Genomic DNA, 27,455 nt, shown 5'->3' with positions numbered 1-27,455 from the left:
GAGAAAAGGTTACTTGTGAATGGCAGAACTATGAAGCACTTGCTTTAACAGGAAAACACAGACAATTATTGAAGGCTCTTAACTTCCTAATGACTCCCAGCCATGCTCAGGTGGCAAGAGCTGCACCCTGGAAAGACCTGATGTGTTTAATTACAACTGAAATATAAATTAAGATTTTAACCCACTAAAACAAATCCTGGTTTGGGGAGCTCAGCAGCTACAGGAGAAATCTGGGAGGAAGTTCCACAAGATCTTCAAGTCCCTGAAGGGCACTGACAGAGACACCAAGGCTACCAGGAAGAACCACGGTCATGTTTCAGACACACGAGGGCATTTTTCACCCCAAAGCTTTACACAGCTATTGTTGTTTGATTGCTTTTTGTGTGAGCACAAAGGTACCTCCAGAAACCTATTTATTTGTCACAAAATCCCTTAACAAGCCTGGAACCGAGGAGGATCCAATGCTGAAAAAAGCAGGCAACTTGTAAATTTAAATTATTAAATAGCTCCCAGGTCAGCACCAGGCTGGAGGCTACCACAGAGAGATGAGGCTTCAGGGGTTAAGAATCAGTTCATTCCAGGAAGGGAATACCTGTGAATTCTGCTAGAAAGCACACAGGATCCACCATGACTTTCTCCTACAGCAGCTGGGTCATAAGGATTAAGCCAGACTGCAGGCAGGGCTTTATCAACAGAAAAGAAAAATATTAGAATATTAAGCAAAAGAACTGAAAGCTAACTAAACTAAAATGATGTAAATAAAAAGATGTAAATAAAGTAGGAAAATCCTGAGTTTTAAACATTTTACAGTGAAAAACAAAGAAGTAAAATGCAAATAAAATTCACAGTAACACCTAAATTTACCCTGAAGCATAACAGATTCACTACAAATCAGTGTTGGAGTAAATGAACTACTAATACATAAACCCAGAATACATCTTTATTTTTCCATCAAGATAATGTCAAAGAGTACATGACACGTATAACGGCAAGGTATAAATGCCTTTCTGCAATTCAGCTAGAAGCAAAACATTCCCTCCCGCCACCATTATCTTCAGACTTGCCAGAGAAGCTCATGCTACTTCCTTCATCCCTGAGAAAATAAAACATCTGCCCACCCCATCAGCTTTTAATCTTCTTATGGACAGAATTAATTTAGCTTCCTTCTGGGGAATGTGGTGGGAGAGGAAACTGGCCAAGCCTATTTGAGCCAAAGTCAGTCTTTTGTTTAAACGAGAAAAAGAGCAGGGAGGAGGAGGAAAAAACCATAAGCTGTGAACACTCTTTAGTTATGCCACATTTATGAAGTATCAATACATTTCTCTGTATTTTACCATAGTTTAAATATGACTTCACTAAAGAAACACCACTTTATTGAACATAAGGCAGAAACTCCCTGAAGCATGCCAAAGATTAAATGTCAGGTTTATCAATCACTTCCATTCCACTTAAGAGAGGCATCAGAAAAAGTTACATTATTTCCTTAAAGGTATGATTCTTATTCATAACTAAGAACTTTCACAAATATTAGTATACAAGTAACACTATCCTAGTGTTTAACTTTAATCCATTCTGGATCCTAACCTGGAGGATGTTGAGTACTTATTACCTTTTATATTCTATTCCTCTCAGCTCCATATAAAGGAGTAATAAAATAATAGTTGAAAATACCTTCTGTGTACTGCAAATTTCTGTCTATAAAATGTTCCCTGCATATGGATTACTGTTATGGTACTCATTCTTTAAAATTATCTAATACCCACATTCATATTTGAAAGGATTACAATTCACAGAATTTGGTATTACAAGCCAAGTGCAGGCAGCTTTCCAGAGAAGAAAATAAAAGGACATTAAGAGTCATGCTGAGCCCTGCCAGGGGAAGGAATATAAGAGGCATATTGAATCTGTGGTTTTGTTGTGCAGTGCAATAACACACATATGCAAGCTACCCTTATTAAATATTTAGCTCACCTTAGGTGAGCAAATTGCCTGATTAGGCACTTTCATTATTCTGAATGGGAACTGTAACAAACAAGTAAACACAGTTTTCGAAAGGTTTCAGCCACGAACAAGGAAGTTGATTTACTTATTAAAACTTCACCTTTGAAATCTGAGCCAGCTATAAACTTCCCCTTTAAAATCAGATGTAACATTCAGGCAGTTCAGAGTCCCTTTAGATTTTAATTTCTAAGACAGCATTATGATCCATTTAGGATTTTAATATGTATTTTACTACTTTAATCTGCATTTCACCTGCTGTTCATGTCCAGATATTTTTGGAAGCTTTTTCTTGACATTATTTTCCAGACATAATTATGCATGTGAAAGCTACTATAAAAATCATTGTTTGCTACAGGACACATCACCCTAAAACAGAATGGCTTTTATAGACCAATACGAGATAGCTGCATATGTTCTGTATATTATAATATATTCTGTGTATTATTAGCTACAAAATATTTAGCTTAAGGCTTTATAAAGCCCTCTCTATCCACAAGTCTTTTGTTTTAGTTAGCAATCATGATAAAACACAACTAATCGGGCAGGTTATTTGCTTTAATGATGACTGTATTCCATTTTTATTTCAGTTATATGTAAATCTGTTTGCCTGATTTACACCAACTGCTCCAAAGGTAACTGGGATTAGGGCTGATAGAGTGCTGCATAATGCAACCCTCAAGTCTCCAACGCCAAAGCAAAAGGAGAGTTGGTTTTTCCCCACCTCAGTCTGCTTTAGTAACATTCCCTCCCTCCTCCCACAGTATGATTCGAAACTACTTCCCAATTTCAATAAAACCTGGAGAAAACTTATTGCCTTTGTCAACTTTTATGAAAATTGCTGGCCAGGGAAATTAAACCCTTGAATTACTGCTCCCAGGGAGGGAGAGGCAGGCAGGCTCTGTGTCTCCTCAAAATGGCAGCACCAAGCCACCCAAAGTCACACATCTGTAACTCAGCAGCTGCACTTTTCCCCAGGCCAAGGGAGGGCATGAGGAGACACCCACTTCACTTAGAGGAAGAGAGGCTCAGGCAGTTGTAGAGACAAAACCCATTATTTGCATGAAGAAACCTAGAATTTTTTTAACAATATTCCAAATGAAAAGTACTATGAATTTACAGCCACTAGACTGACAGTTAACCACAAGCAAACTTATCACATCATCACTTTGCTTAGTCACACCAAGTTTTCCTTTGCACTTGAACTGAATTTTAAAAGCCTATCTGTTGCTCATGCACAAAATCTACGCATATATCTTTATGGTGAGCCAGAAAGGAAGAGATTTCAATTCCAAAAATACATCCTAAGTTTCTTAAAGCAGCAAACCAACTGAAGAGTTGGACTTCCTAAACCTTAATGTGCCACATACAATGGTAATCTAAGGTGAAATAAAAAGATGCTTTGTTAATATTCATGTTGTATAAAGTCTAACCAACAGTTTTATAGGCCAACTAATTAAATGATGTATTTGTAAAAACCACAGTTGTTCTCAAAGTTATTTATAAATTTCTTTCAACTTCCCAACTTCCTTAGATAAATTTGACATTTTAAGTACATTGGACAAACCTTCATTATTTAAAATAGTTAACTACTACAGATGCATAGATCCAAGATTAGCTTTTTACAATTTAAAAGAAAATCAAAATGTTTGTCTCTCAAAGAAATTTACACTTGGGCTACATATTTTTTGATTCTCAAAGGTAAGGAACCAGATTTATTTTACCAGATCACCTTCTTCAGTGCTGAGTCTTGAGTCCCATATGCATGAGACCTGTGTTACCTAGAAAAACCCCAAACTAAAAATGTCCAGAAAATCCCATAAACCTTCTGGGAACAAAGAGGGGCAACAGAGAAAGTGGTGAATGAGATTTAAACCAGCCAATGCATCACTCAGTGCCTGTCTGCATGCACTTGCATACACACACATCTCCCTTTAACTCTCTGAGCTCAGCTGAGTGAGTCTGAGATGAATCCAGAGTCACAACCCACCCTTGCAGCAGCAGTGATGCAAGTGGTGTCAGCAATAGCATATTGCTCAGTGCAAACACGAATGCAGCTCCAGATGGCAGCTCAGCAGCTCGCAGTCACAGGTATATTCCAGGAGGGATGAGCAGTACTGCCCAAATGCCAGGTGAGTGAGCCATAACTAATGCAGAGTTCATTATATGGCCTTTACAGTCATTTACCTAACAAGAAAGCCTGTGCTGAACAGACTGTTATCCAGAACCACCAGGAGCAAACCTGAGTAAATCAGGACTTTGCCTACAGACATCCTAAAAGTGAGGACACGCTGATTGAACAGCAACAGTGTGGCTGCATAAAAGACACAGGCAGATTAACACCTGGATTTAGATGGAACACTAAAATCTCACAAATTTCGAGACCTAAACATAGTCACTCTTAATCAATTACCTTCTTAAATGGTGCAAGAAGGAACTGCCAAAAGAGCTTAAAAATATGTCCTATCTTACTATTCTAATTGGATCTTCTCATTAGTTATGTTGCAGTACCCGGAAATAGTGACCAATTATATCACTTATAATCCATCCCCCAAAAGACTTAAGAACCAGGGCCAGCATTTCATCAACATTTGCCTCCAAAGCTCTCAGTTCTGAGCTCTGCAGGTTTAATGTGCTTTGAAAAGACTATCTTTGCCTTACATATTCTGATTGAAGAACTAAAGAACACCTGCCCATGCCACACTGCTGTAATAACTGTGTACCTGTGAACAAAATCTGTCACATTGAGATACCCTCTGCTATCACACACTCCCAGCCACATACTGAAAGAATTCAACAGAAGGGAAAAAAACCAACTAAACAACAAAATAAACCCACAACTGCAAGAAAAAGGAAAGGAGGTGGACCTTTAACAGAATAACAACAGAACAAAGTCCCCAAATTGAAACAACAGTCCTTAGGTATGTTCAAAGAGGGCAACAGTAAGGACTAAGCACAGAACTTACAAAAATAATTATAAACAAATCAAAAAGGAGAGTTAGCTCTGGCTTAACTAAGTAGTAGTAAACAGCATGAATGAGATGCACAAGAGCCTGGGCTCTGAGGCAGTTCCTATGGATATTGCTAGGGTAACAAGCTATCCTACTTCCCAAGCTCAGAAGAAGGAATGACTGTGATACTAAATTAGACATAAGCAAGTACTCCAAGCAGAAAACTTGTTTCCACAAATAATGAATTCTACCTTACTCTATGACGAGCAAACACCTAAGTAGTAAAGTGTCACAGGGCCTAATGACAATGGTATAATCTCAAAATTTTTGACCAGAGAAGGAAATCTTGACTCAGTTCTCACATTAGTTACATTAATCACTCAGATGATTATTAAATACTTTAATTGTAATTTTGATTTAGTTACTCTATCATAAATTGCAAACTGTGCTAGAAACCTTCAAAAGTTTGTTAAAACTCTAATTGCCAAGACAAGAGGATGGCTACCCATAACCTGCAGGGAGAAGAAGGTATGTTAAAGTGAATTATTTTTTGATCCCTCATCTGGCCCATGCTCATTTCTACTGGGTCTGCAAGACCTTTACATCTCCTTCAATTTGTGAATAAATTACAACCTACATAACAGCAGTGTTGTTCTTTCCCCAGAACTGTCAGGTGAAGATGCAGCTGTTAGACATTCATTAGATGTTTGGAGATAATTTGTAGAGGGAAAGGTGTTGACCCAGTTGTTTAACATATGCCTGTGTAGTGCATGATGTCTGACTGTTCAGAACTATTAGGACAAAGTATAAGAATCTGTAGCTCTGGTTCAGCTGGTATCACTGAGCAGCACCCTATAAAACTTTGATTACACACAAACCCAAAGACCTGAGAAAACACAAATGACTCTAAGCAGAATCCTATACAGGATTCAAGTAAAGGTGGGCATCCAATCCATAGAACACAAATGAAGCTCCCTAAGCAGTTTTATTTGGTGTCAGGTTTCCAAATTAGAGTGACTCCTGAAACATTCATAAAGGATCCCAGTGCTAGTGCACAGTGTGCATGGCAGATGAGTTTCCCAGGGGATACCCCTACGGCTGGCAAATACACTCCTGTCATTCAGCTTTGGATCAAGACAGGTCTAGGAGGTCATCTCACAACTCATACCAAGCATGTCTGAGGCTCTCAGGCCTTTGTAAGTAAAGCCTCCTGGACGTGTAAAGCTCTAATTGAATGTACACTCAGAAATGCTTTGGGTTCTCACATTTGGCCCTCCTCCATTCAAACCTCTCAAGGACCTGCCAGCTGTGCCACAAGCACCCTTAGCACTGACACAGCTGAGCTTTACCCACAGCAGTGACTCCAGGCACGCTCACTCAGGGGCAAAGCTGCACAGCTCCAGGTCTCGCTCCCTCTTGTTCAGCTGCACACTGGTGCCACACAGCAGTGCCTAACTTCCTGAGGCATGACTGGTTATACAACATCCCCTGCTTTACCTGAATTTGCCGTTCTTAGTCTCAACATAAAAGAAAACCTATTATGGGGAACAAAACAGGCAGTTCTATTGTGTAACACAGTACAACAGCCAGATATCTTGGCACAGATGTACACGATTTACAATCCCAAAGAAAACGAGTGCACCATTGTTCAACCTAACACATTTTCTTGAAAGCAGCATTTGTGTGTGATTTTTCTTGGTCTCTATCAGCTTCACTATTTACACTAGAACTCTTTAAGGGAAAGCAATTTAATATTTGAAACACGACTGAGGCAATGAAATGCCAACCACTGAAACTGTTGTGTGGGCCTTAAATATAAAATACAGTAATAGTTCTTAGGAAACTTGCATTTCATCCACTCTCATTAGAGTAATACAGACACACAAAGCCTTCTTGTCTGTTACCCCAGAGCAGTGTAAGGTTGTTGGCAGACTATTCTGGAGAAACATTTCTCCAGCTCAAAGATTTTTCTGAGTTCATAGTCATGTCCTGGCCCTCAACCCTCATGGACCAAGGACCTCATGAGTATGTCTGAATTAGTTACAGATGGGTATATTTATGGTGAAAAATAATTTACAAACCAAATAAAACAAATATCTACCTCAATTATCATCTATGGAAAACTTTTCTAAAAATATCTGCCCTCCATACAAATCTATGTAACTTTATGATTCTATATTATTACAGTTGTCCTCACCTCCTCTTGCTGGTTAAAAACTGAATAGGATGCACAGAGAGAATTCACAGAAAGCTGCTCAGCCTGCAGAGCGGAGTGGGAACGTGGGCAGGCTGCTGTTGCACTCACATTGGGAATAATGACCACCTTATGCACAGGCTGCCTGAAAATTATGCTGCATTTCAGAGCCGGTTTCAGACATTTCAAAGAGTCCGTTGTTTTGCTGACTCCTCCCTCAATCCCACTGTCCTCCAACATTTTAATGAGATTAGGACATGATACAGAAAACTGGTGATGTGGATAAGTAGGTATCTCTCCTCCATCTCTAGTATTAAAGATGTATTAAATTTTTATTTCTTTTTACAAGTGCTATTTATCTGAACACTCAGAGACAACATCCAACCCCACCATATGCTTCTTAACAGTCATTTTGAGTTTTGGCACTAAATCACAATCTTAATTCCTCATGATAAGTTATAAGGTCCTGTGGATTTACCTACTCACATAGAAGCATTCAATTTTCTTAAGTCTTTTATATAAAAAAGTACATGCACACACCACCATGTTGATTGTTTCTGCCCCAACTGCTTCCCCTCTAATGGCTCAGCCTGTAAAGTGCCATAACTTAGCCATTCCCTTCCTTTATACTACACATTATTCCTTTGAAAATACACCACAGGTGGTTAAACAACCTCTCAGTTTACAAAAAAAAAAAAAAAAAATTACAGAGATTATACCCAACTCAAAAGATTTTGAGGGCAATAACAGTAACATTCTCTGATGAATTAATGCCCAAATCTGATACTGACCACAAACTGATGATAAACGCTGCTGACCTTAGGGGCGCTAAATCAGTCTCCAGTTCTTCTGAAATTACACCTGCTTGGACTGTGGCTTACATAGGGACTTCTTTTTAATTAGCTGGTTTCTGTTGCGACTATAAAATGTATTTGTTGTAACTGAAATGCAAAGCATTTACTTTAATTATTGATATTCTCATACGTTTACTCAGGGTGCTTTTACCCAAAGATTGCTGTAAAGCCTGGCAGTGCACAATGGAAAGAAGGATGTTACTTTTGTCAGTTTGCAGGAAAAATATCACTGAACTCAGAAGCACTGAAGAGTTACATAGAATTTCTTACTTTTGAAGTCTGAATACACCACAGAAATTTGCATTGGAGTTTGTTACAAGTGAAGTGCCTCAGCTGAAGCCCTCACTAACTATACCGATCCATCCAGGTATAGCTCCAAACTCTCTGGGAAGGCCATCAGCTCAATCCTGCAAGAGCTCTTGTATCTGCCTGTTTACTGAACAGGAAGAGAAAGAAAAGCCAACAGTAGCTCTGGCTACTTATGAGTGCAGATGATCAATGACAGATTCCATTACTAGCAGCAAAAACCAAAGACAAAGGAAGCTCCCAAGCTTCAGCAGCCCTGAATGCTAAAAGAAACAAACCCCAAGTTCAAAACAGGAGAGCTTTTCAGCAATTGACAACAACAACAAAATCATTTCTGCAAGGGCTTACTGCAGTGCTATGCAGTTCTTGTTCACTCAAACACAAGGTTCCAGCACCTGAATCACCCTGACCAGCCAGGGCACTCAGAACTCAGAGGAAATCACCCTACAGAACTCCACAGGTTTTCATGCTATTTCTTTCTTTCATTCATATTAAAGCCATGAGAACTCAAGGCAAAAAGCACAAAGATGAATAAACCCAGCATCACCATGACTATTATTGTAATGGACAAACAAATATTATTTGCAAGTGCACACAGTCAATACAAAGCATGCCCTCAGCTTGGAGTAGTTTAGTACCCACAGCCAGCTTTACCAAGCGCTCACAGAACAAGCAACTTCTCCCTACCCTGCCCTAGGTGAAGATAACTGGTCTGTGCTGATCTTTACATCTCAAGCTTAACAGCTAAATGCTTCACATATCCTAGTTACAGAAACAAATAGCCCAAAATTTCAATTTCATTATACATAAAAGGTGAGACCCACCTTCTAGGCTTCCACCAGATGACCCTGGCCTAGGCTCCAAGTTAACATTTCCCTTTAGAAAATCAGGAGGCTAAAGCCCCAAAGATGTCAAATTTACACAAGTAACAAAGAATACATTCAGAATATCAGCTTAAGATTCTCTCTCGGCACTACCTCACACCCTGCGTGGTACAGAAATACAAACATACTTCTGTTCCAGAGATTGATCCACCTCAAACAGCAAACTTTCCTAGGTAAAAACTAGAAGTTGTTCTGCTATACATGGGATTAAGCTTGGAAGTGAAGCCTGCAGGGAGACCTGCAGGTTTTGAAAAGTCATGCTGGACAGTTTGCTATGTGAACTGCTGGGGAACCAGATAGCAAGAGCCAGCACCACTAGCTTACTTACTACTTTTCCAAAACAATCCAGGCACATAGAAGGTGCCACAGGTATTAAAAAAGGAAAAAAAAAATTTTTTTTAAATCTTTCTGAGGAAAATGCCTTTCTATGAACAATTTAAGGTCCAGAATAATGAGATCATGCCTTCACAATAAAAATTCAATAAATAAGTCAGTTCTTCCTAAGAGAAAGTGTGCCAATTAAGCAAAAACCCTGTTACAGGGAAGAACTGCCAGCAGCACAAGTTATTTTAGCTGACATTACTTCAGAAAAAAGCCCACCATTCACCATCTGTTCTGGCACAAACTCTGAATGCTAAGAAAGTTTCCAACATCACTGATGAAAAGAAAGCAGTCAAGACGAAGAAGTTTTTGTTTTGCTGTTAAAAAGAACAAGCATCTAGGACAGCTCACATTTCAGCAAGAACAAACACAAAACAGAAGTTTTGCACATTTCATAAAAATCATTACAGAGAATTACAATAAGGCAGAGTGCAAGTGTAGGGAATATAACCAAAACAAAAACACCTTTTACGAATTTTATATGAGAAGCAGGTGGGCAACTCCAAAGAGTGGATCACTTCACACTGCAGGTAAGAAGCATGAGTTTTAAGGGAATCTGACTGCTCTCCAGAAATACATTAATGGAAGCAAACACCACAGAAGAAACAGAGGAGCCACCATGTCGAGGAGAAAAATGGCATAAAACCAGAAGCTTTCAAACACCAGGATCCATCTGGAAATCAGAGGTCTGAAGTTTCAAGAGAACCTCTAACCAAGAGCTACCTAACACTCCAATTCCTTTGAAATGTTCGATGAGTTCACAGAGGGATCTTTCCAACACTATGAGGACAACAGATGAGATCATGCAGGTGGAATGAATTCCAATGCTATCCTCCATATTCCTAGGATTTAGCCAATGAGTATAATGGACTTTCCCATTAAACACCTAGGGGAAGCAATTACTTTCCCATTTCCTCCTTAATTTTCTCTAGCATAAAAAAATATAAACAAATCACAAAAAACCTTGAGTAAAAGCAAAGTATAAAACTTGCCAAGTGGCAGGAGATTAACCATTCTCCACAAAAATACCGTCTGAGATTATGGGTTAGAACTATGTGGTCCATCACTATGACAAAGTTTAGACAAAAACAGATGAACATAATTAACAGATTTATTTCTCCCCCTCTGAAACACAAAGCCAGGATGTCACTGCAATTTATGAATGAGCTCAATATTGAGGGCACCTTTTTAATAGTCTGGAAAATAAGGCTCCAAGAATCCCTTACCGGTTTTTTCTTAGACAAAAGCTAAGTGACAGATGGAGTTTTAATATTTCTCATGGCACCAGATTATGCTTTATGTGCAATCATGCAACACCTCTTAAACAGTTATTTTTTTAAATTCTGGTTTATGTTAAAAAACAGGTTTATTTGTAATTTAATATCTATTATATTTTCTTTCTAAATGGAACAAACCAACAAGGACAGTTTAATAATCTCAAAACCCTAGCCAGTACACTCAATACATGAGGTAGGATTCCTAGAACAAAAAACCTTAATTGTCTTTATGACCTTAAAAAACCCATATAATTTTTAGAGTTACTGTACATCCCTTCACTTTTACAGATTTTACACTGATAAGCTTAAAACATTTCAACATTTCTGCTTTACTCTAATCTTGCTTTTCTCTTTCTTCTTTCTTTTTCCTCCCCACAGAGCAATTTAAACAGAACCTATTTATTAACCTCTTTCAAATCACTACCCCTTGAAGCAGATACAATATCCCATAGAAACCTGGGTTTGGTATAACAACACTCTGATCCCTCATAAAGTAGCCCAAAATTCATGCAAAGTTCAAGAACAGATCTTCAGACATAATAGGTTATCTTTTTAAATTTCTGAATTCATCTAGAAATGACACTATTTGCTGCTAAGTAGGTTATTTCCTTAAATATTCCCTTCCATTTTTTTTACAGTATCCTAATTCGAAATGAGTTGCAAATGAAAGATTTGGGAAAGGACTTCTACCAAACAAAAAAAACCTTTGAGTGCTTTTCAGAAGTTTCTACTCAAGATCCTATTTTAAGTTCAAATGAGAAGTGCAAACTAGAAGTAGTGCATGGGTTTAGGAGACTGTTTAGCACTGTCTATTCATCAGATTTACATAGGTATGCAGATGGCAAAAACCTTAATGAGGGCATTACAGCAGTTTTGTAGCATCTGTCCTACTCACCAGCAGATCAAAACAGCATTTATTTGAGAGCATTCAACCCACTTCCACAAAAGCAGACAAACATTGGCCAAAGAAAGAAAAGGGAATCTGTTTGAGGATCTCTCTTTCTCATCTGTGAATGCTGCAATTCCCACTGACAGCATTGTACAGCCATACAATAGAAGTCCATCTCACCAGGCTAGAAAGCTTCAACAGTAATGCTGAGGTCTAACTCTTCTACCACCAAAAAAAATTATTTTATTAAATGCAGAGTGGGAAACAGAGCTATACTCCCAAAACCTGTGAGTATAGTTTTATCACTTATGATTATGAAAGATGTCCTTTCCAGACACACCTAAGGTTAGCAAAAACCTGGGTATGCTAAGCATAGCAGAAAAAGGCTGCACCTCAAGAAGCCTTCCCAGCACACCTTTCTACTGCAGACCAACAAATCCCAGGGCTGCAGACCTCTCAAACATGCAGATCAAACAAAACACGGTTTGTCTTTTCATAGAGAACACTTTCATCAATTCTGTTACTCAGCCTAAGTGACCTTCCAGAGCCTAGGACAAGAGGACAAGATCTCTGTCTCTAAACATATATTTTATATACAGGTACATGATCATGTCTGTAAAACATATTTAAGCAAAGACTTCCCACTCACCGTCACAGACTTCAGAGTCATCCCGTGGTAGGTGCCCATGGTGTCAATCTTGAAGCCTTCCGTTTCTGCAAAGAAGAAAAGCCTTCTGTAAATCCTTGTGAATACAGCATTGTCATGTCTAAATGGACAACACTGCAGATCTCTCTGCAGTTATTTTGTCAAAGAACACATCCTGCTGGTGGTGGTTTAGGTTCTGTTCCCAGTACAAAACCTGGGTAGTCCCTAGGAAATCTGCTTTCTTTAGACAGAGGTCAGTTTGATATTTCTGCTTCCTGTAACCAGAGTAAGCTTTTGCTGCTGCATGGAATTAATTGAAAGCACTTCAGAGAAAGGCTATAAACTTAAATCTTTGTGAGAATATGTTACAACTTGCATGCAATCTCAGAAATTCTCCTCACTACAAGATTAAGCCACTCATATTCCCAGAACACATTAAAATGCAACATATTCAACTTGTATTAATGGAAAAATATACTTAAGAAACCAATTTACATGCCAACTCTAAAAGTGTGGCCTTTGTACTTAATAAATTCACTTCTGGAGTGCTGAAGAGCAACAATGTCATTGTCATATGATATAGATGACAGGATCTGCAAAAATACACAATACCAGACTAAAGGTTATAAAAAGGGGGGTTCCTGGGGTGGGTTTTTTAATTCGTTTTAATTAGATTGAATTTATGCTAAGTGTCAGAAGCCTGCAACTGCCCAATGACTAAACCTGCTGTCAGTAGCCTGTTTGCTTTTCAATACTCCTTCTCTGTCCCCCTATTCTCAGGGCTTTAAGATCAAAGTAAGCTCCTGATAAATGCCACCAGGACTCACAAGAAAACCTTTTTTCCTTTTGTAAATTCCCTAGGCTCAGCATCTACCATCAACTGATCCCAACACCCAACAAGACAAACAATTCCTACCTAAAATAGCATGGTCATCACCAATCAAACCATGACAAACAAGCATTTATCCACATTAAAGCAACTTTTGGACTATTTCAACTAGAGTTGGGTAAAAGGAACTGATACTGTGCAGAAAAAGCTACTTGGAACTGGTATGATTTTGTCATTTATTACACCCCATTCATACAATGCATCAGCACAAAAACATGATAGATGAAGAAATAAGGCAGAACCAAAGCACGGCTCCTACCTGAGCCTAAAAAAAGTACAAGAAAAATATTGAATTTTCAAAACTGTTAGAGCTTTTTGCTCTCATCATGAGTAAATTAACTTAAATCGAAACCCAGACAACCTTGAAAGCAATGCACATGCTCTGGGAAACTTCTGTGGCTGCTCATCCTTTCTGCTTTAGATGAGGAAGATCATCAGACACTCGAAGGAACCAAGGCAGAAAAGTTTTCCAGATTTAAGAACTCTCCAATGCCTATAAAAAGATACTCCAGAGCTGGAAACTGACCATACTCCTCTCACCAGAGAGACAGCTATCTACTTTCTGAACAGTTTGGGGTTTCACCTTCTCTCCCTCACTCCCTCAGTTATGCCACCAGACCTGGCACCCGCTACCAGTCTACAAGTACTACAAGTCTACAAGACTACAAGTCACGATGCCCAGTGTCACTGACCATGTTTTGTTTCAGTCACCTCAGTTCCAGCTCTTCTTCAGCTTTACTTCTCAAGGCCACCCCTCCCCTTCTGCCAGATTTAACATTTCTGAACTACAGATATGATTCTGAGAAAGTAAAATGCAGGTATAGACACACATGAATACAGTCTTTCCTACTAGGGGAAAAAAAAAAAAAAAGACAGCAGCCTAGCCTCCCTATATAAATTGATACTGCCTCCGTATATAACGTGATACTGCCTTCCCACCTTTCCCCTCAACCCCAGGCTGTAACTATGCCCTGAGTCTTAGCTCAGAGATCACACCACTGAACTTGAGCTGAACATGGTCAGATATGACTGCAAGAACACTTTGCTCTGTGACTATATAGGTCACTGCTGCTGGGCAGGGAGCATATTAGTATTTCAGGTGCTGCCTGGAGCCTTGTAGAATACTTGGTAGAACTCCCCTAAGAGATGCTTTTGCTGACTTGGAGTGACATAAATCAGAGGTGTCTAATCTAGGCTGACAGTTGTTTGTGAATTTCAGGACATCACCACCAGAAGAACCTTTATCCTTGCCAGACTGACCTATTGTGGGTTCCTCATGCCCGTGACATAGAACATTTCCAACTACTTTGGTCAGATGTTCTTTCCAAAGAGTACAGATACCCCATAGCAAGAGCAGCACAGCACCATCCTCTGTTGTGCCTGGCCTGCTGTGGCTTCTTTCTCTCAGCACAAATCCTGACTCTGTAATTAGTTCTCCGTGTTTTCTCCCTGTCTCCACCAGCATTGCAAAGGGAATAAAGGCCCACAGAGCCAGCAGCACACTTAGAAAGTAAATCAAAGGGGAGAGAGGCACCTGGCAGGGAACAGATCTCTGCTCAACTGCCACTGGTTTCATCTTTTGCAAAAGTTGTCCCAAGTCTCTCATAAAATCTGTCCTGGCTCATTTAATGAGCCACAAACCATAGATCTGGTTCTCATCAGCTTCCTCCTCCCAGCCTTGTCCTGACCCTTCTTTCTAGCAGGAGAAGTAAATAACTTGGATGAAGAGCCACTTGTTGCCTCCAGCAAACTCCAGTTTCCTGCCTGATGAATGTTCCCAGCAGCTACACAGGGCCCCCAGTGCTATTTGGCCGCTTCTCAGGTAGCAAATAAAACAGTTCTGATAATTAGCAAATAATAGCATAGCAGCTTTCTGTACTAATGCAAATATAAGACATGTTAAATGGTCAGTGTAGGTACCCACTTACATTGCTGCAAACAGTTACTGCAGCCACTACGAGCGCTACTGCAGGGCCCATGCTCTGCTGGCTGCAGTAGGGTGGGGTCAGTAGAGGAAACCACCTCCCAAACCGCCACCAGATCGCCAATTTCCTGCCTCAAACTCTCAAGCAACTGGTGAATTAGAGTTAAGCATCTCCAGCTTCCAGAGGGCCACAGCAAACCTCCCTGAAGCAGTAACCGCACGGACACTTTTCTCAGAACACAGCTTTGTTGATTCGATCTGATCCTCTCACATGCACCATGTGATATTGTACCTATCAGTCAATCACTTCTCCTACAGAAATAAACACTGCTAAAGCAAGAACCCTGCCCCTTGCATGTCTGTACCCTTTTTGTAAGGTCTCAACAGTTTGTACACTTGGGCACATCCAGCAGCACCCTCAGCTCCACTCACTGTGCACAGCCCGTGCAAAGCAGGAAACAAATGCTTCCAGGTCAGGGACTCCACAGTTCCAGCTTCATTCCCACTTCAAAAATTGCTGAGGATGTCAGCCAGGTTAATGCTGTAAAAAATATTCAAGGAGCAGGCTAGAAAGCAGAGGCACTTCTTCCAGATTATTCTCCAAGGCCAGGGGCTGACCCTGATGCAGCTGCTCAAAAGCAGACCTGGGATACAAGAGGAACCATGGGCCACAGTAAAGAGGAGCAGAACAGAGAGCAGCCCTGAGCCCCCGGCCATGGCCTCAGCACACATCAGCACAAATGCTGTGCCATACCCTCCAAGAACACAAAAGCAATGCCTCTTCTCTCCCTCCCAAAGCAGCTCCAACCTGTGCTGCTGAGTCATGCACCAGCACAGACATGAAATGGTAATGCTTGGCCAAGAATTAGTTTATAACTCCAGCTTCAAACTCCCAGCTTCACTGGTGGTAACAGAAGCAGTTAAAATGATAAACCATCTACTAAGAAAAGGTTATTTAAGAAAAAAAAAACCCTTATAAACAAAGGTACCACGTTCGTAAGACTCTGGACCCTTATTTTTAAACTTGGAATTAGGTACAGAAAGCTATTAAAAAACTTACTTGAGGGTCTTCAATACACTGGGAATTTTCAATATAATTACTACAAAGTTATGACACACATTTCTGTTAGGCAAAGAGCAGTCCATATTAAATGTTTCAATCACAGGTCTAACACTAAGGACTAAAGAACACAAGCAAAGCTCAACAATAGTTCTGTCATGAAAAACTGTACTGCAACCTTTTGTTTATCAAATATAATCAATTTTAGAAATATATGCATTGTTAAAAACGCCAACATCAACAGATGCCTTAAAATTACATCTTGAGAGACTAAACATAATAACTAGAACTGAATAAACAACCTGATGCTTCAAAAACATAATTTATCACCAGGGTTTTTTTCTTCTCCAGTCACTGCATGTATTATGGTCACAGTTTCACAGTTCCATGACCCAAAGACTGGTAAAAGAACCATAAACATTTCCAGTGTGGTTCATCACTAGTTACCTTTCTAGCATCACCATGCATCAATCTTGAGTGCCTTTTCTTATTTAAAATAATTAAACATGGAAATGAAAATATGCACCCTAGTGCATCAGCTTTTTGGACTGATTATATTCTCCATCAGCATTTGGGTGCGTGTTCCATTTCCTCACATACAAGTATTAATGCTCAGAGTGCCTTCCATTTGCTTAAAGCCACTGTTCACATCCATCTAGGTCACTCAGCACTTTGATTCTGCACCTGCTGCAGCTCAAGTCATCCAATCCGACTACAAACTTGAGCTCTGAGACATTACCAAAAGAATAAAAGCTTGAAAAAGACTCAAATTAACCTGAATTTCTGGAAGGAAGTCAAGGGAAATAAAAACAGAACAAAGCAGCATGTCTCAAACACTGAAGAGCTCAAGTTAAAGACTTGGTTTGAATTGTGGATGAATAAGACTGAATAACCACTTCTTTTTTCAGCTGTACACTCTTCAAGCCCCAGATAGCAACACTCTGCAGACTGCCTGGAAATGATTCACTACCCCACTTCGCAGCCCCAGTAATTTAATCCCTGACACCAAATTTCACTCTGAATGAGAGCTTACTGAGCACTCATTTACAGTACTGTACCTTAACAAGAAGAAGTTTCTCACCTAAATTTCCAAGCAACACTAATTACTTTACGAATTCTCTGTACAGTTCATGTATAACAGCTCTGTAATAATCTTACCAGTAATTAACACCAACATATTAAGTTTCTCACAGTTAAAAGCAATTACAGTATGAATCCATGTGTGTTTTCCAGCACAGAAGTGAATGTGCAGTGCTGAAAGTTTTTAAACTACTTGGTCACTCCAAGCCAGAAAATACAGATAGACCACATTCTTTTTCCAAATGTGCATCTCTTCCACATATTCTCTGCTAGGGAAAAAAAAGCAGTATCCTATAAACCTTAAAAGTGAATGCAATAAATAAAAGTCTAACAGGTCAAACTAAGTCTGACCAGTAAAACTTCAGAACCTTCTATCTCCTGCTACCAGCTCTACTCTCCCTGCGTAAAAGGATATCACACAATTTAAAACAAAAGAACTTATAATGAGAAATGCTTTATAAAGAAACTTTTCTAATAATGTATGGGAGAGAGAAACAAAATGTTATGGTCCAGAGTCAACTCAAATATAATAACTTCACAGTCCTCAGTTCCCTGGGCTTAGCACTTAGGACTGACTGAAAGCCAGACAAACTTCTGGAAAATGGCAGCTATGTCTGAAAATCCAATGAAGTTATAAATAAAACATGAAATGTCAATAGCAGAAAGTCAACAGCAAACTTTCCTGAAGGAAACACTTGAACACAGTCAGCAATATTCTTTTCACCATTATGGGCTGAAATCACACAGCAAGACTCCCTGATTTACACTAAATAGGACTGAATATTGGTGGAGGTTTGGGGGGGGGGGTTGTTCTATTTTGGGGGAAGTAGTAACAATTGGCTTCTACTATGCTGAAACTTTGAGAACAACAGGAATGCTCCTGGAATAAGCCTTAAAGACCTAACCTTGGAACAGCACAGGGAAACTTGACTTTGCCATCCATACTGAGGGATGCACTCAATGGGTCACAAAAATGTTGTATCTTCGAGACGACCATCCCAGCACTACTGCACACTTTGAAATTACAGAACAAGCAAGCACAGGAAAAGGATCATCTCAGGTAAAGCCACCCAAGAAAATGGGGGAAAAACAAAGTATAGCATCCAAAATATATGTATCAATAACGTGTATTTAAATATCAAACATTAAGGCACGCAGGAGAGGACACAAAGTAAGCTCCTAAGCATCAAACGACATTTGAGCACACGATTTTTAAATCCTGAAAAAGATTTTAAAATTATGTTGCTCAAGAAGGTAGGACAGACTGCAGTTTGAAAAAATATCCCCAATTGTAAAGATGCACATTAATAAAGTGTAAAAAAACCACTCGAGGGAGTAATATGAAGGAAAGGAATTTACCAAGGTAAAAGCAGAGAAAGTTTAGCACAGGATGGAGCTCTGTGTTGCTGAAGAGAAGATACCATCACTAACTGCCAGCATGAAAGAAACCAAAGCAACAAGAAGGAAACAGCACCCAAGTAAAGTGTTTGCAAGGAGTTCACCTCCTCACCTCAAAAACATTTGAGCAGTTGGGCAGGATGGGTGCACTGCCCAGCAACGCGTTCTTCCACTTCCCATGTGGAAATATCCAGGATGTGCAATTCCTACTGCAAACAACATTCTAACGCATCACAGAACTTGAAGAATGTCAAAGGAAAGGTTTCTCTGTCCTGCCTGACCAAAGCTGCAGGACCAAGACCCCCGCTGGACAAAAGGTGAGCAAGCGCTGCCCCTGAGCTGCTGAGCAGTTCTACTGACTGCACGTGGAACTCATTGTTTGCTCTTCAAGAACAGCACAATTACCACCCCCTCACACTGACTATTAAACCACTCTAGTAGCAAAGCCTGTCCCATCTGGCATGAAAATTTTAAGTCAGTCAACCAGAGAGGCATCCTGATACACTGCATCAGAAATAATGATCCATCACAAGAAGCAGAGAAATTTGGCTGCAACTCAACAGTTTACTTAATGCATGTTAAAATTCCTAAATTTACCCTCTTAGCTCGACAAACTTCGAATTTCTTATGCTAAGGACAAGACAGCTAATGGAAAAATTGTGTATTAAAGCACACAAATATTCAAAGAAAAACCGTTCACCTGTTTGCTGCCTAAACTTGAAATGCTGTAGTATCATACAAAACTGAATATAGGCAATATGCCACAATCCTGCTGCAACTAGAAGAGGACTACTGTGAACCCTTCTTAGGATTTCAGTACCTCTGAGGAAAGAGCAAACAGGTGAGACACAAAGAAAAAAGCCTAGACACATTGTCTTTTGGCTTTGTTTCAACCTTTAGCCAAAGCCAGCACTGTGCCCATTGCTACAAGCCATCCTGCCTTCCACAATTTGTAGCCAACCACAGGCAGTCACAGAGGGCAAGGTGTGGAAACCCTTCAGAACAGAAGAAATCTGTAGGATTCAACTTCATCTTAGGTGTTATCCATCATTACTAATAAATGTGGATACAGTGGCATAAAGACTGCAAGTTATTACCCTTTGATTATTTTTTTTCATTTTATTATCTTTCTTTTCCTTCAGACTTCTTTCCCAAAAGTCCCAATACTGCAACCTTTCCATAAACATGTGTAATTCCAAGTTCTTACCAGACTTATTGTAAAAAAACAGAATTTAATGAACAAAAAATGCCTTATTTTATTTTTATTGATGACTATTTCTGCTTGTAATCTCACTTCTACACTGAATATTTGGAAGCCACAGCTTCATTTTGAGGGCAACTAAATAAAAAATTCCATAAGGAATGAGGTCATTTGTGACAGAGCTGCAAGTGATGTGCATCGTTCAGTTTTAAGCAAATGACATTACCAGTGCATTAATGCCTAATTATGACAGGAAAACCACCTGCACTGGGAGTTCCAGTTACACTACAATTTAATAGTTTTACAATAGAATACCCTAGAAGTAAATGAGATCTTTGCTATTTGCTGAAGTTAATTTGAAGCTGAAGAAGATCTCAAATATCTCTAGGTCCCCTCCTAAGAAATCCAGGTGTTAATTACTAATTCTATGTAACTTCCATAAGTGATGTACCAATACCTTTCATAAGTCAACCTCACATTTAAAATACCTTCTTTCCAACACCTTGTTTTTATTTCCAATGCTAGCCTACACTTAGCTAACTTGGTATTACACCACTGCTATTCTTAACCTATGTATTTCTTTAAATATACCTAGAAACCTGAAATACAAAATTAACTTTGTGTGACTAAACCAAATATAACCAGAAAGTTAAGGCAGATAAACACACTCTAGAATGGAGTGTGACAGTGAGTTAGGCAGGTAGAATATCACCACATCACAAAGGAGCCTTTCAACTGGAACAAGAGCTGCAGTCCAGTCAATCCCATTTCAGCACCAAGAGAAGCCCCAACACCACATTCTCAGAATCACACAACATTGAAATGGATTTCTCACCACTGCTAATTACAGACAATCTTTTTTTCTCTGCCAGTCATCTGATCTCATCTCTGCTTTCTGCTCAGAAGTGTCTACATTAAGCTCGCACTGATGAGCTGCTCCACAAACTCTTCTGAGTTCTTCATTCCTGCCATGCAAAACCTGTTATTTCCTGTTCCCTCCTGAACCACACACATGTGGTATAAGCAAGAAATCCACCCACCTGTTCAGGACAGATGCTGCCTGCAGGGTTCCTGACCAGAACCATGTCATTTGGCAGCTAGGAGGACTCAGACCATCACTGTACCTGAGCTTCTTGTTGTAAAAGAGCCCACAATGAATTACAGGCTGTGGTACATTTGAACTCTTACACTTGCCTATTAATTCCTTGCTCTGCTTTTTATCATTTCACACTGTCCAGTTTAGATATTTACTACTTTTAAATCTTAACAGGAAATGGTATTAAAAGGGAAACTGCTTGGCAAATAAATGAGTTTTGAAGGTTTAAGATATTAACAGAAGGACACTGAGTAAGGACTAGTAAAAATATTCATGGAAGGATTGGTTTAGCTCTATATTTTGTGTTCCTTTCTTTCCCAAATTCCCTTGGCTTTTCTTGCAACAATTAATTCTTCATGGAAGCTACTTTGGATTATTTTTCATTGCTGAAAAAGCTACCAAACATCCTGCTTTAGCTTTTTTCTCCATCCCACCATGCAACTCACAATGAGCAATAGTAAATAAAACCACTGCGCTGAAATATAAGCGTATTGAGGCCAACAGGGAATAGACTTCAAGAGGATATAATACAATATCTGACCCAATTTCCCATAGGAAGTTTCATACACAAACAAACATCCCCATAAAGGATATATTCACATGTAAATGCAGCTTTACAAAACTTTCTTTTTATTTAAATCATTTCAGAGATGAGTTGGCTATGATTTTCCTGAACAAAAAATGGTAATAACTTGGAGGAAGCCAAATACTCTAAAAAAATGCAAGCTGAATTGTTCACTTTGAGTTTAAAATGGCATTTAGCAGCATGTAAGTCCTTGCAGCCAGAATAGAAAGCCCTTAAAAACATATATGGGAAGTTTTATTAAAGAGGAAAATGACTATTTGAGAACCAGGAGAGGCAATTCAGAAGCGTAACAAAATTCGCATGACCTTCTGCAAGAAGCACAAAACCATCCAAGCACAACAAACACAAGATTGCAAAATAAAACCACAGCAAGACATGAAAGTGAAGTAACTGAACTTGTGCTAAAAACAAGATAAAAAAAGCAATGGGGACAGGAGAAAAATTGCATTAGGAAGACAAATCATCACTCAAGTTCAATGTTCACCATGTTTTAAAACTGGTGAGAATTCTTCAATATTGTAGATTGTTTCCATCTCCTCTCCAGGAGGGTGCTTGTGTTTTGCACTGCAGTTCCCAGTTTGTTTTTTAATTTAAATACACACAACTAGATAATATTTACTTGGAATTACTGGAGGCAACTTTTAGGGTAACAGTGACTGTTTGAGGATAGGGAATCTATTTCATGTTACACACCTGACAGTCATCCTTGCACTTGTGCTTTTTTATTAATTGCATACTACCTTCCCCATACAAATCTTTTTTTCTCCCCAAGGAAGTTCTGGTTTTAAGCTTTCAGTTTGCTTCCTAAGAGGTAGAAATAATTTCTAAGAAATAATACTTTTGGATTTTATTACTTGGAAAGTTACCTTTAGGCATAGTTACAGCTCTTTGTTGTCTTTTCATAGGTTTGTAAAATAATAGCAGAGAAAATGCCCTAGTATGACTTGTCAGTTTTGGTTCTCAATTTTTTTTTCTTTTGAAAAAAGCATAGCAATCAACTTACCCTCTTTGCCTTTAAATCTTTCCTGATCGTATCTGTTGTAGGCAGCTGGAATAGGTTGCTTATTTCGTAAAGTGGGATCCTAAAACAGGTTAAATAACATTTGTAAAACATACTAAAAATGTATTGGATGGTTTTTGAATTTCATGAAGAGTTACTCAGAACTACTCAAGAGGATAAAACCAGTTCATTTTTGTATGAGTTTGAATGCATTTGAAAACTTCTGATGTTTCCATTCAACATCCACTTACAATCTTACAGACACAGAGTTTAGTACTGAATGCAAAGTGAACAACCTGAGGCAAAACTAAAATAAGAGGAACAAACTACATTACTAAAATCTCTATGTGTAGTGAAATCACTGACTTTTTGTTATACTTAAAGAATTAGCGAGGAAAAGAGTATCAACTGACAATTCATGATTAAGGCTTCAGCCACACAAAATTTCCCTTGTCAGCCTGATTAAGACAAAATTTTGCTAAATAAAATAAATAAAAACAAATTTTGAGTAAAAAAAGCATTCTGGGAAAAAACTTTTTAAAAAGCACCAATCTAGAGGCACATTCAATACCAATTCAGTCATTTTTGTGGATGGCTTAGTTATGTATTCACAACTACTCTGAGTGGGACATTTGAATAATGCCATGCACAATTTAAGAAATTCAACACAAAGCAAATATTTACATGTTGGAATTCATCTTGCTATTTAAATTTAGTTCTTTGTTAAATGCAGTAGCAGCAAAAACAAAACCAAGTATGATTAAACAGCTTTTAGAGCAGACTACCACCATGTTCAAAGATACATTAGGTTTAATAGAACACAATAGTAAACACCACAACTCTAAACAAATCCTGTCTAATACCTAGATAGCATTGAACAATACAGCTCTAAGTCTGTCCTGATTTATTACAAGCAAAAGAAAGCTGGTTCGAGCTGTTCTCACTTGTGAGTCATGCTCCAGATTCTTAAACATTTGCTACCGTATCTGTCAGAAAAGCAGCAAAACATTTCATCTGAAATGGCAGCACTCTCATCGAATACATTTTTTGCAAATAGATGCAGCACATGGCTAGTGCTTGATAGATGCAGAAGCTGGCACTAGCAGATTAATCTCTCGGTAACAAGAGCATATTGAACAAATTAAACTAATATATTCAACTCTTTAAATACCAATAAATGCAACTTAAGTCAAAGAATAGCTGTGAAGTTATGCTTGAAAAACATGCATTTTTTGGAAACAAACCAAAACCAACTGTGTATGTAATACTGAGAAGACACTGTGCTCTCACTTTTGGTGTCCCAGCCTTCGTGTTCAGCCAAGCACTGCTCTTACCGTTGGTGCTGTGTTTGGTGCAGGTCTTTGCTCAGGTGCTCGGCCTTCTTCTCTGGCTTTAACTGATTGAAGAATTGCAAAAATATTCTTGGCAAAGTTCTGAAAAAGACATTAGATATCTGTGAACCTTGATGACCGTGTGCATCTCACATAACAACCACCCAGGTGGAAGACACCGTTTGGTGAACTTAAATTTCACCGAAAACCAACACTGGTGCACCAGTGTTCTAAATAAATGATTTCTGACCCCTTTTCAGTGACAGGATCCAAACATTAACAGGGTTTTAAGGCATCATTGCTACCCCTTATTCTTTAAGGCCCACACCTGCTAAATCTAACTGGCTTCATTACACCACATGGTAAACCAAATTCTTCTCAAAGCACTTGTAATCTATAAACTGCAAAGTGTACACAATGTCTGTCACTGATGTCAATTTTCAGTAATGGTTCATCAGTAAAGGAAATCTTTTATCAATTAAGGAAGACAGCTTTTTTTTTTTAACTGGTTCAGAATAATATAAAGTATTCACAAAATGCTTACACTGTCCAGAGTATTGTATACTAACACTGAAGTTAACACCACTGGCATCATGAAACAAACACATGAATTACAAAACAAAGACTTCTGGGGTCAATTTTGTAGAAATCACTTAGAGAGAGTTGTACTGCAAAGCTTCCCTAATTCTGCTCACTTGACCTCAGTGAGCACCTTGTCAAGCTGGCAAGGCAGGAACTGGAAGACCACTAGAAACCACTTACAAAGGCAAAGCCATCCCTTGAGCAAACAGGTTCTTTTGACACAGTCTGAAAGAACTCACACAAAACTGTATTTTAAGTTCTTTTCAGTCAGAAAAATCCCAGGGAAAAAACCTTTCAAGAGCTGCAAGCCATACACATATCAATTATATGAGGATACCCAAAGTCTAAACTACAGGCCTTCACTGCAAATTCAGATTGCTCCCAAACTGTGGCCTGGGCAGCACATATATCAGTCACAATTCTTGTCATTGCTGTGCTTATTCACACACTGTCTCTAGGAAACAAGGCTACTCCATCTTCTGAAACTCACAAGAAGGAACTAATTAACAACAGGAGTAATGTTATAAGAGTGACACAGTCCACACAGAAGCCACAGCTCCCAGTCACAAGGATGTTACAACCAACTCTCACATCTGTATTGTACTCATAAAACCTACAGTTAACATAGTCTTCAAGTGAGTTTGAACTTCAAATTATGAATTTTTCAAAGGCCTTTAAACATATGGGACTTTAATAGCCTTAAATTGCACATCCTGGACCAAACTCAGGTAAAAAAACCCACAGGATTCTTTCTCCCATCTGCTGAAAACAAGCCACTAATAAGCATGGAATTAGAAGTGTTCTTGCTGATGTCTTTTTTCCACAGCATGAAAATGCAAGTCCCCCAAGGCCGCAACCAATGTCTGTTTGGAACAGGAGAGAACCAGCAGTGTTTTAACAAGCACTCAAACTAACATCATCTTCTTGCTGCTCACTGGCTTGGTCAGGGATGTGGGATTATATTACTGTGACAGAAAAATGATTGAGCAGGAAGTCCACTGCAGGTACCAGCTGATTTGTAAAGCCCTGCAGAATTGCAGACAGCTAGGTTTTCATTGTTCATCCCTTCAGAGATCAGAATATGAATATCCCTTAGCTTCTGCCCTAGATTTAGTTAAACTTAATAATCAAGTGCAACATTTTTACTACCAAAAACTTCTCATCTGGGGGACAGAGCAGAAGAGAAGAGGGAAAAAAACCCCAAACATCAAAATATTTGTTTCTCTGCACAGATGCTCTATCCCTTGCCGACACAGTGACTAACATACACTAAGTCAAGTTACTATTGCTAGTGGTAATTTAATGCCGGGATGTTTGTGGAGAAATCTCAGGGCCAGTCAGATCAGACTGCTCTGATGAGGAAGGCTTAATGAAGTCACATCGCTAACTAAATTCCTTTTGTAATAAAAATGCTTCCATCTCAATATATCACAGTTTATGCTAAAAAATCACAGTCTTTAATTTCTGTAGCTCACCGTAACCCTAATGTTCACTAACAAAGACTTCTAGTCACGACAGCAGCTTTATCATGCTAGCAAAAATAAATAAATATTTCTTCTAATAGTGATCATCAAGGATAAACATTGGTTTCAGCTTCATAGAAAACAATTCTAGAGGAAAAAAGTTGAAGAAAAGTACACTTCATCTCAATCATCAGACAAAAATAAAACCTTAAATCTAACATGTAAAACTAGAAGCATATGCACTGTTACACAATATGGCTTACAGTGCTTCAAAACTTTCCTATAGCTAAGTTGTAACCAAGTTTTAATATACATTCTGGTGTTTCACTACCGAGAGAGAGGAGCCTAAGAAAAACCATATAAACTCAAATAAAATCTTACTGGAACCAACAATAAGGATTTGTTGGACATACATGCTTCCCAGGAAAACCAAGAGCTGCAGAATGCTGTAAACATTGTCCAAACTTAGAGCAGGGCTGGAGAAGGAAGAATTGAGCCCCAACTACATTTCTTTACACATTTGCTTGATGTGCTCAGACATACTGCTAAATCCTTTACAGCCACTGACAGACTGAAAGGCATGATGCTTTCCAAAAAGGCAATATTCCCATAACACATTTTCAGTAATTCCTATATATGGCATGACATGAAAAATGCAAACAGTATTCAGATGGCCTCATGAAAGTACAGCAGAAATTAAAACATTGCTCATAAGGAACATGAAGTGATAAACTGTATATTTAAAAGAAAATATTTTGCACATCTAAATTTAAAGCACATATTTAAATCTGGAATTCAAATCAAAAAGTAAAAAATCATTTAAGGCATCACTCTCCTATGCCTCAGAATATGTATCTTCAATTTGCAAACTGTTCACCAACTTTGAAGCTGATTTTCTGTCCTCCCTGCTCTTGTAATTCACAACTGCAGACACTCATGGTGCCCCTCAAACTGTTCTCTGCACACTTTGGAGCTGGACAAGCCATGCTGGGGCACACAACAAGCACACTGTCACACAGGAGATTGTTTAAACTACCACATGAATAAAAAGGTGTTTGTGACCCTGCTTTCAGGACAATGGTAGTTTAAGAAATTCACATTACAGTATGAGAATATATATTGCTAAACAACTGAAAGCAGAGCACATGATGACTTTGTCAAGCTTCAGATTAGGGAGCCTATAAAAAACTGTTGATAAAATTGAACTTGTTACTAACTGTTGGGGGAAAAAAAAAATAAAAATCAGACACTCCTTTCACTAGAAGTTACTCTGGGAATTTCTTTATGTTCCACTCAAAAAGTTAACTGTGTATTACTAAAGCTGAACTGAAAACATAGCTATGAGTATATTTGCTCCCTGTATAGCTGTGGCCTATGCTCCCTGTACAGCTCCCTGTATATTCGTGGACTTTGTTTTCAGAAAAAAGTCCAATTCTCCCTTGTTCCATGTTACCTTCACTAAATT

The 27,455-nt window shown here is 38.8% G+C and overlaps 1 protein-coding gene across 1 annotated transcript in view; it reads right to left on the bottom strand.

Moving 5' to 3' along the window:
* The window catches only part of CDC73 (cell division cycle 73), a 101,732-nt gene that overhangs the window by 57,327 nt on the left and 16,950 nt on the right, over window positions 1-27,455 (bottom strand). Inside the window, exons 8-10 of the mRNA XM_048312472.1 lie at window positions 23,949-24,047; window positions 22,618-22,696; window positions 12,384-12,448 (exon numbers count right to left, since the gene is read on the bottom strand). Of these exons, the coding sequence (XP_048168429.1) occupies window positions 12,384-12,448; window positions 22,618-22,696; window positions 23,949-24,047 (243 nt within the window). The remainder of the gene's footprint in view (window positions 1-12,383; window positions 12,449-22,617; window positions 22,697-23,948; window positions 24,048-27,455) is intronic.

Source organism: Corvus hawaiiensis, chromosome 9 (assembly GCF_020740725.1).
Source record: "Corvus hawaiiensis isolate bCorHaw1 chromosome 9, bCorHaw1.pri.cur, whole genome shotgun sequence".
Classification (NCBI taxonomy): domain Eukaryota; kingdom Metazoa; phylum Chordata; class Aves; order Passeriformes; family Corvidae; genus Corvus; species Corvus hawaiiensis.
The sequence above is the reverse complement of the archived record's forward strand: the minus strand, read 5'-3'. Positions and strand labels throughout refer to the sequence as shown.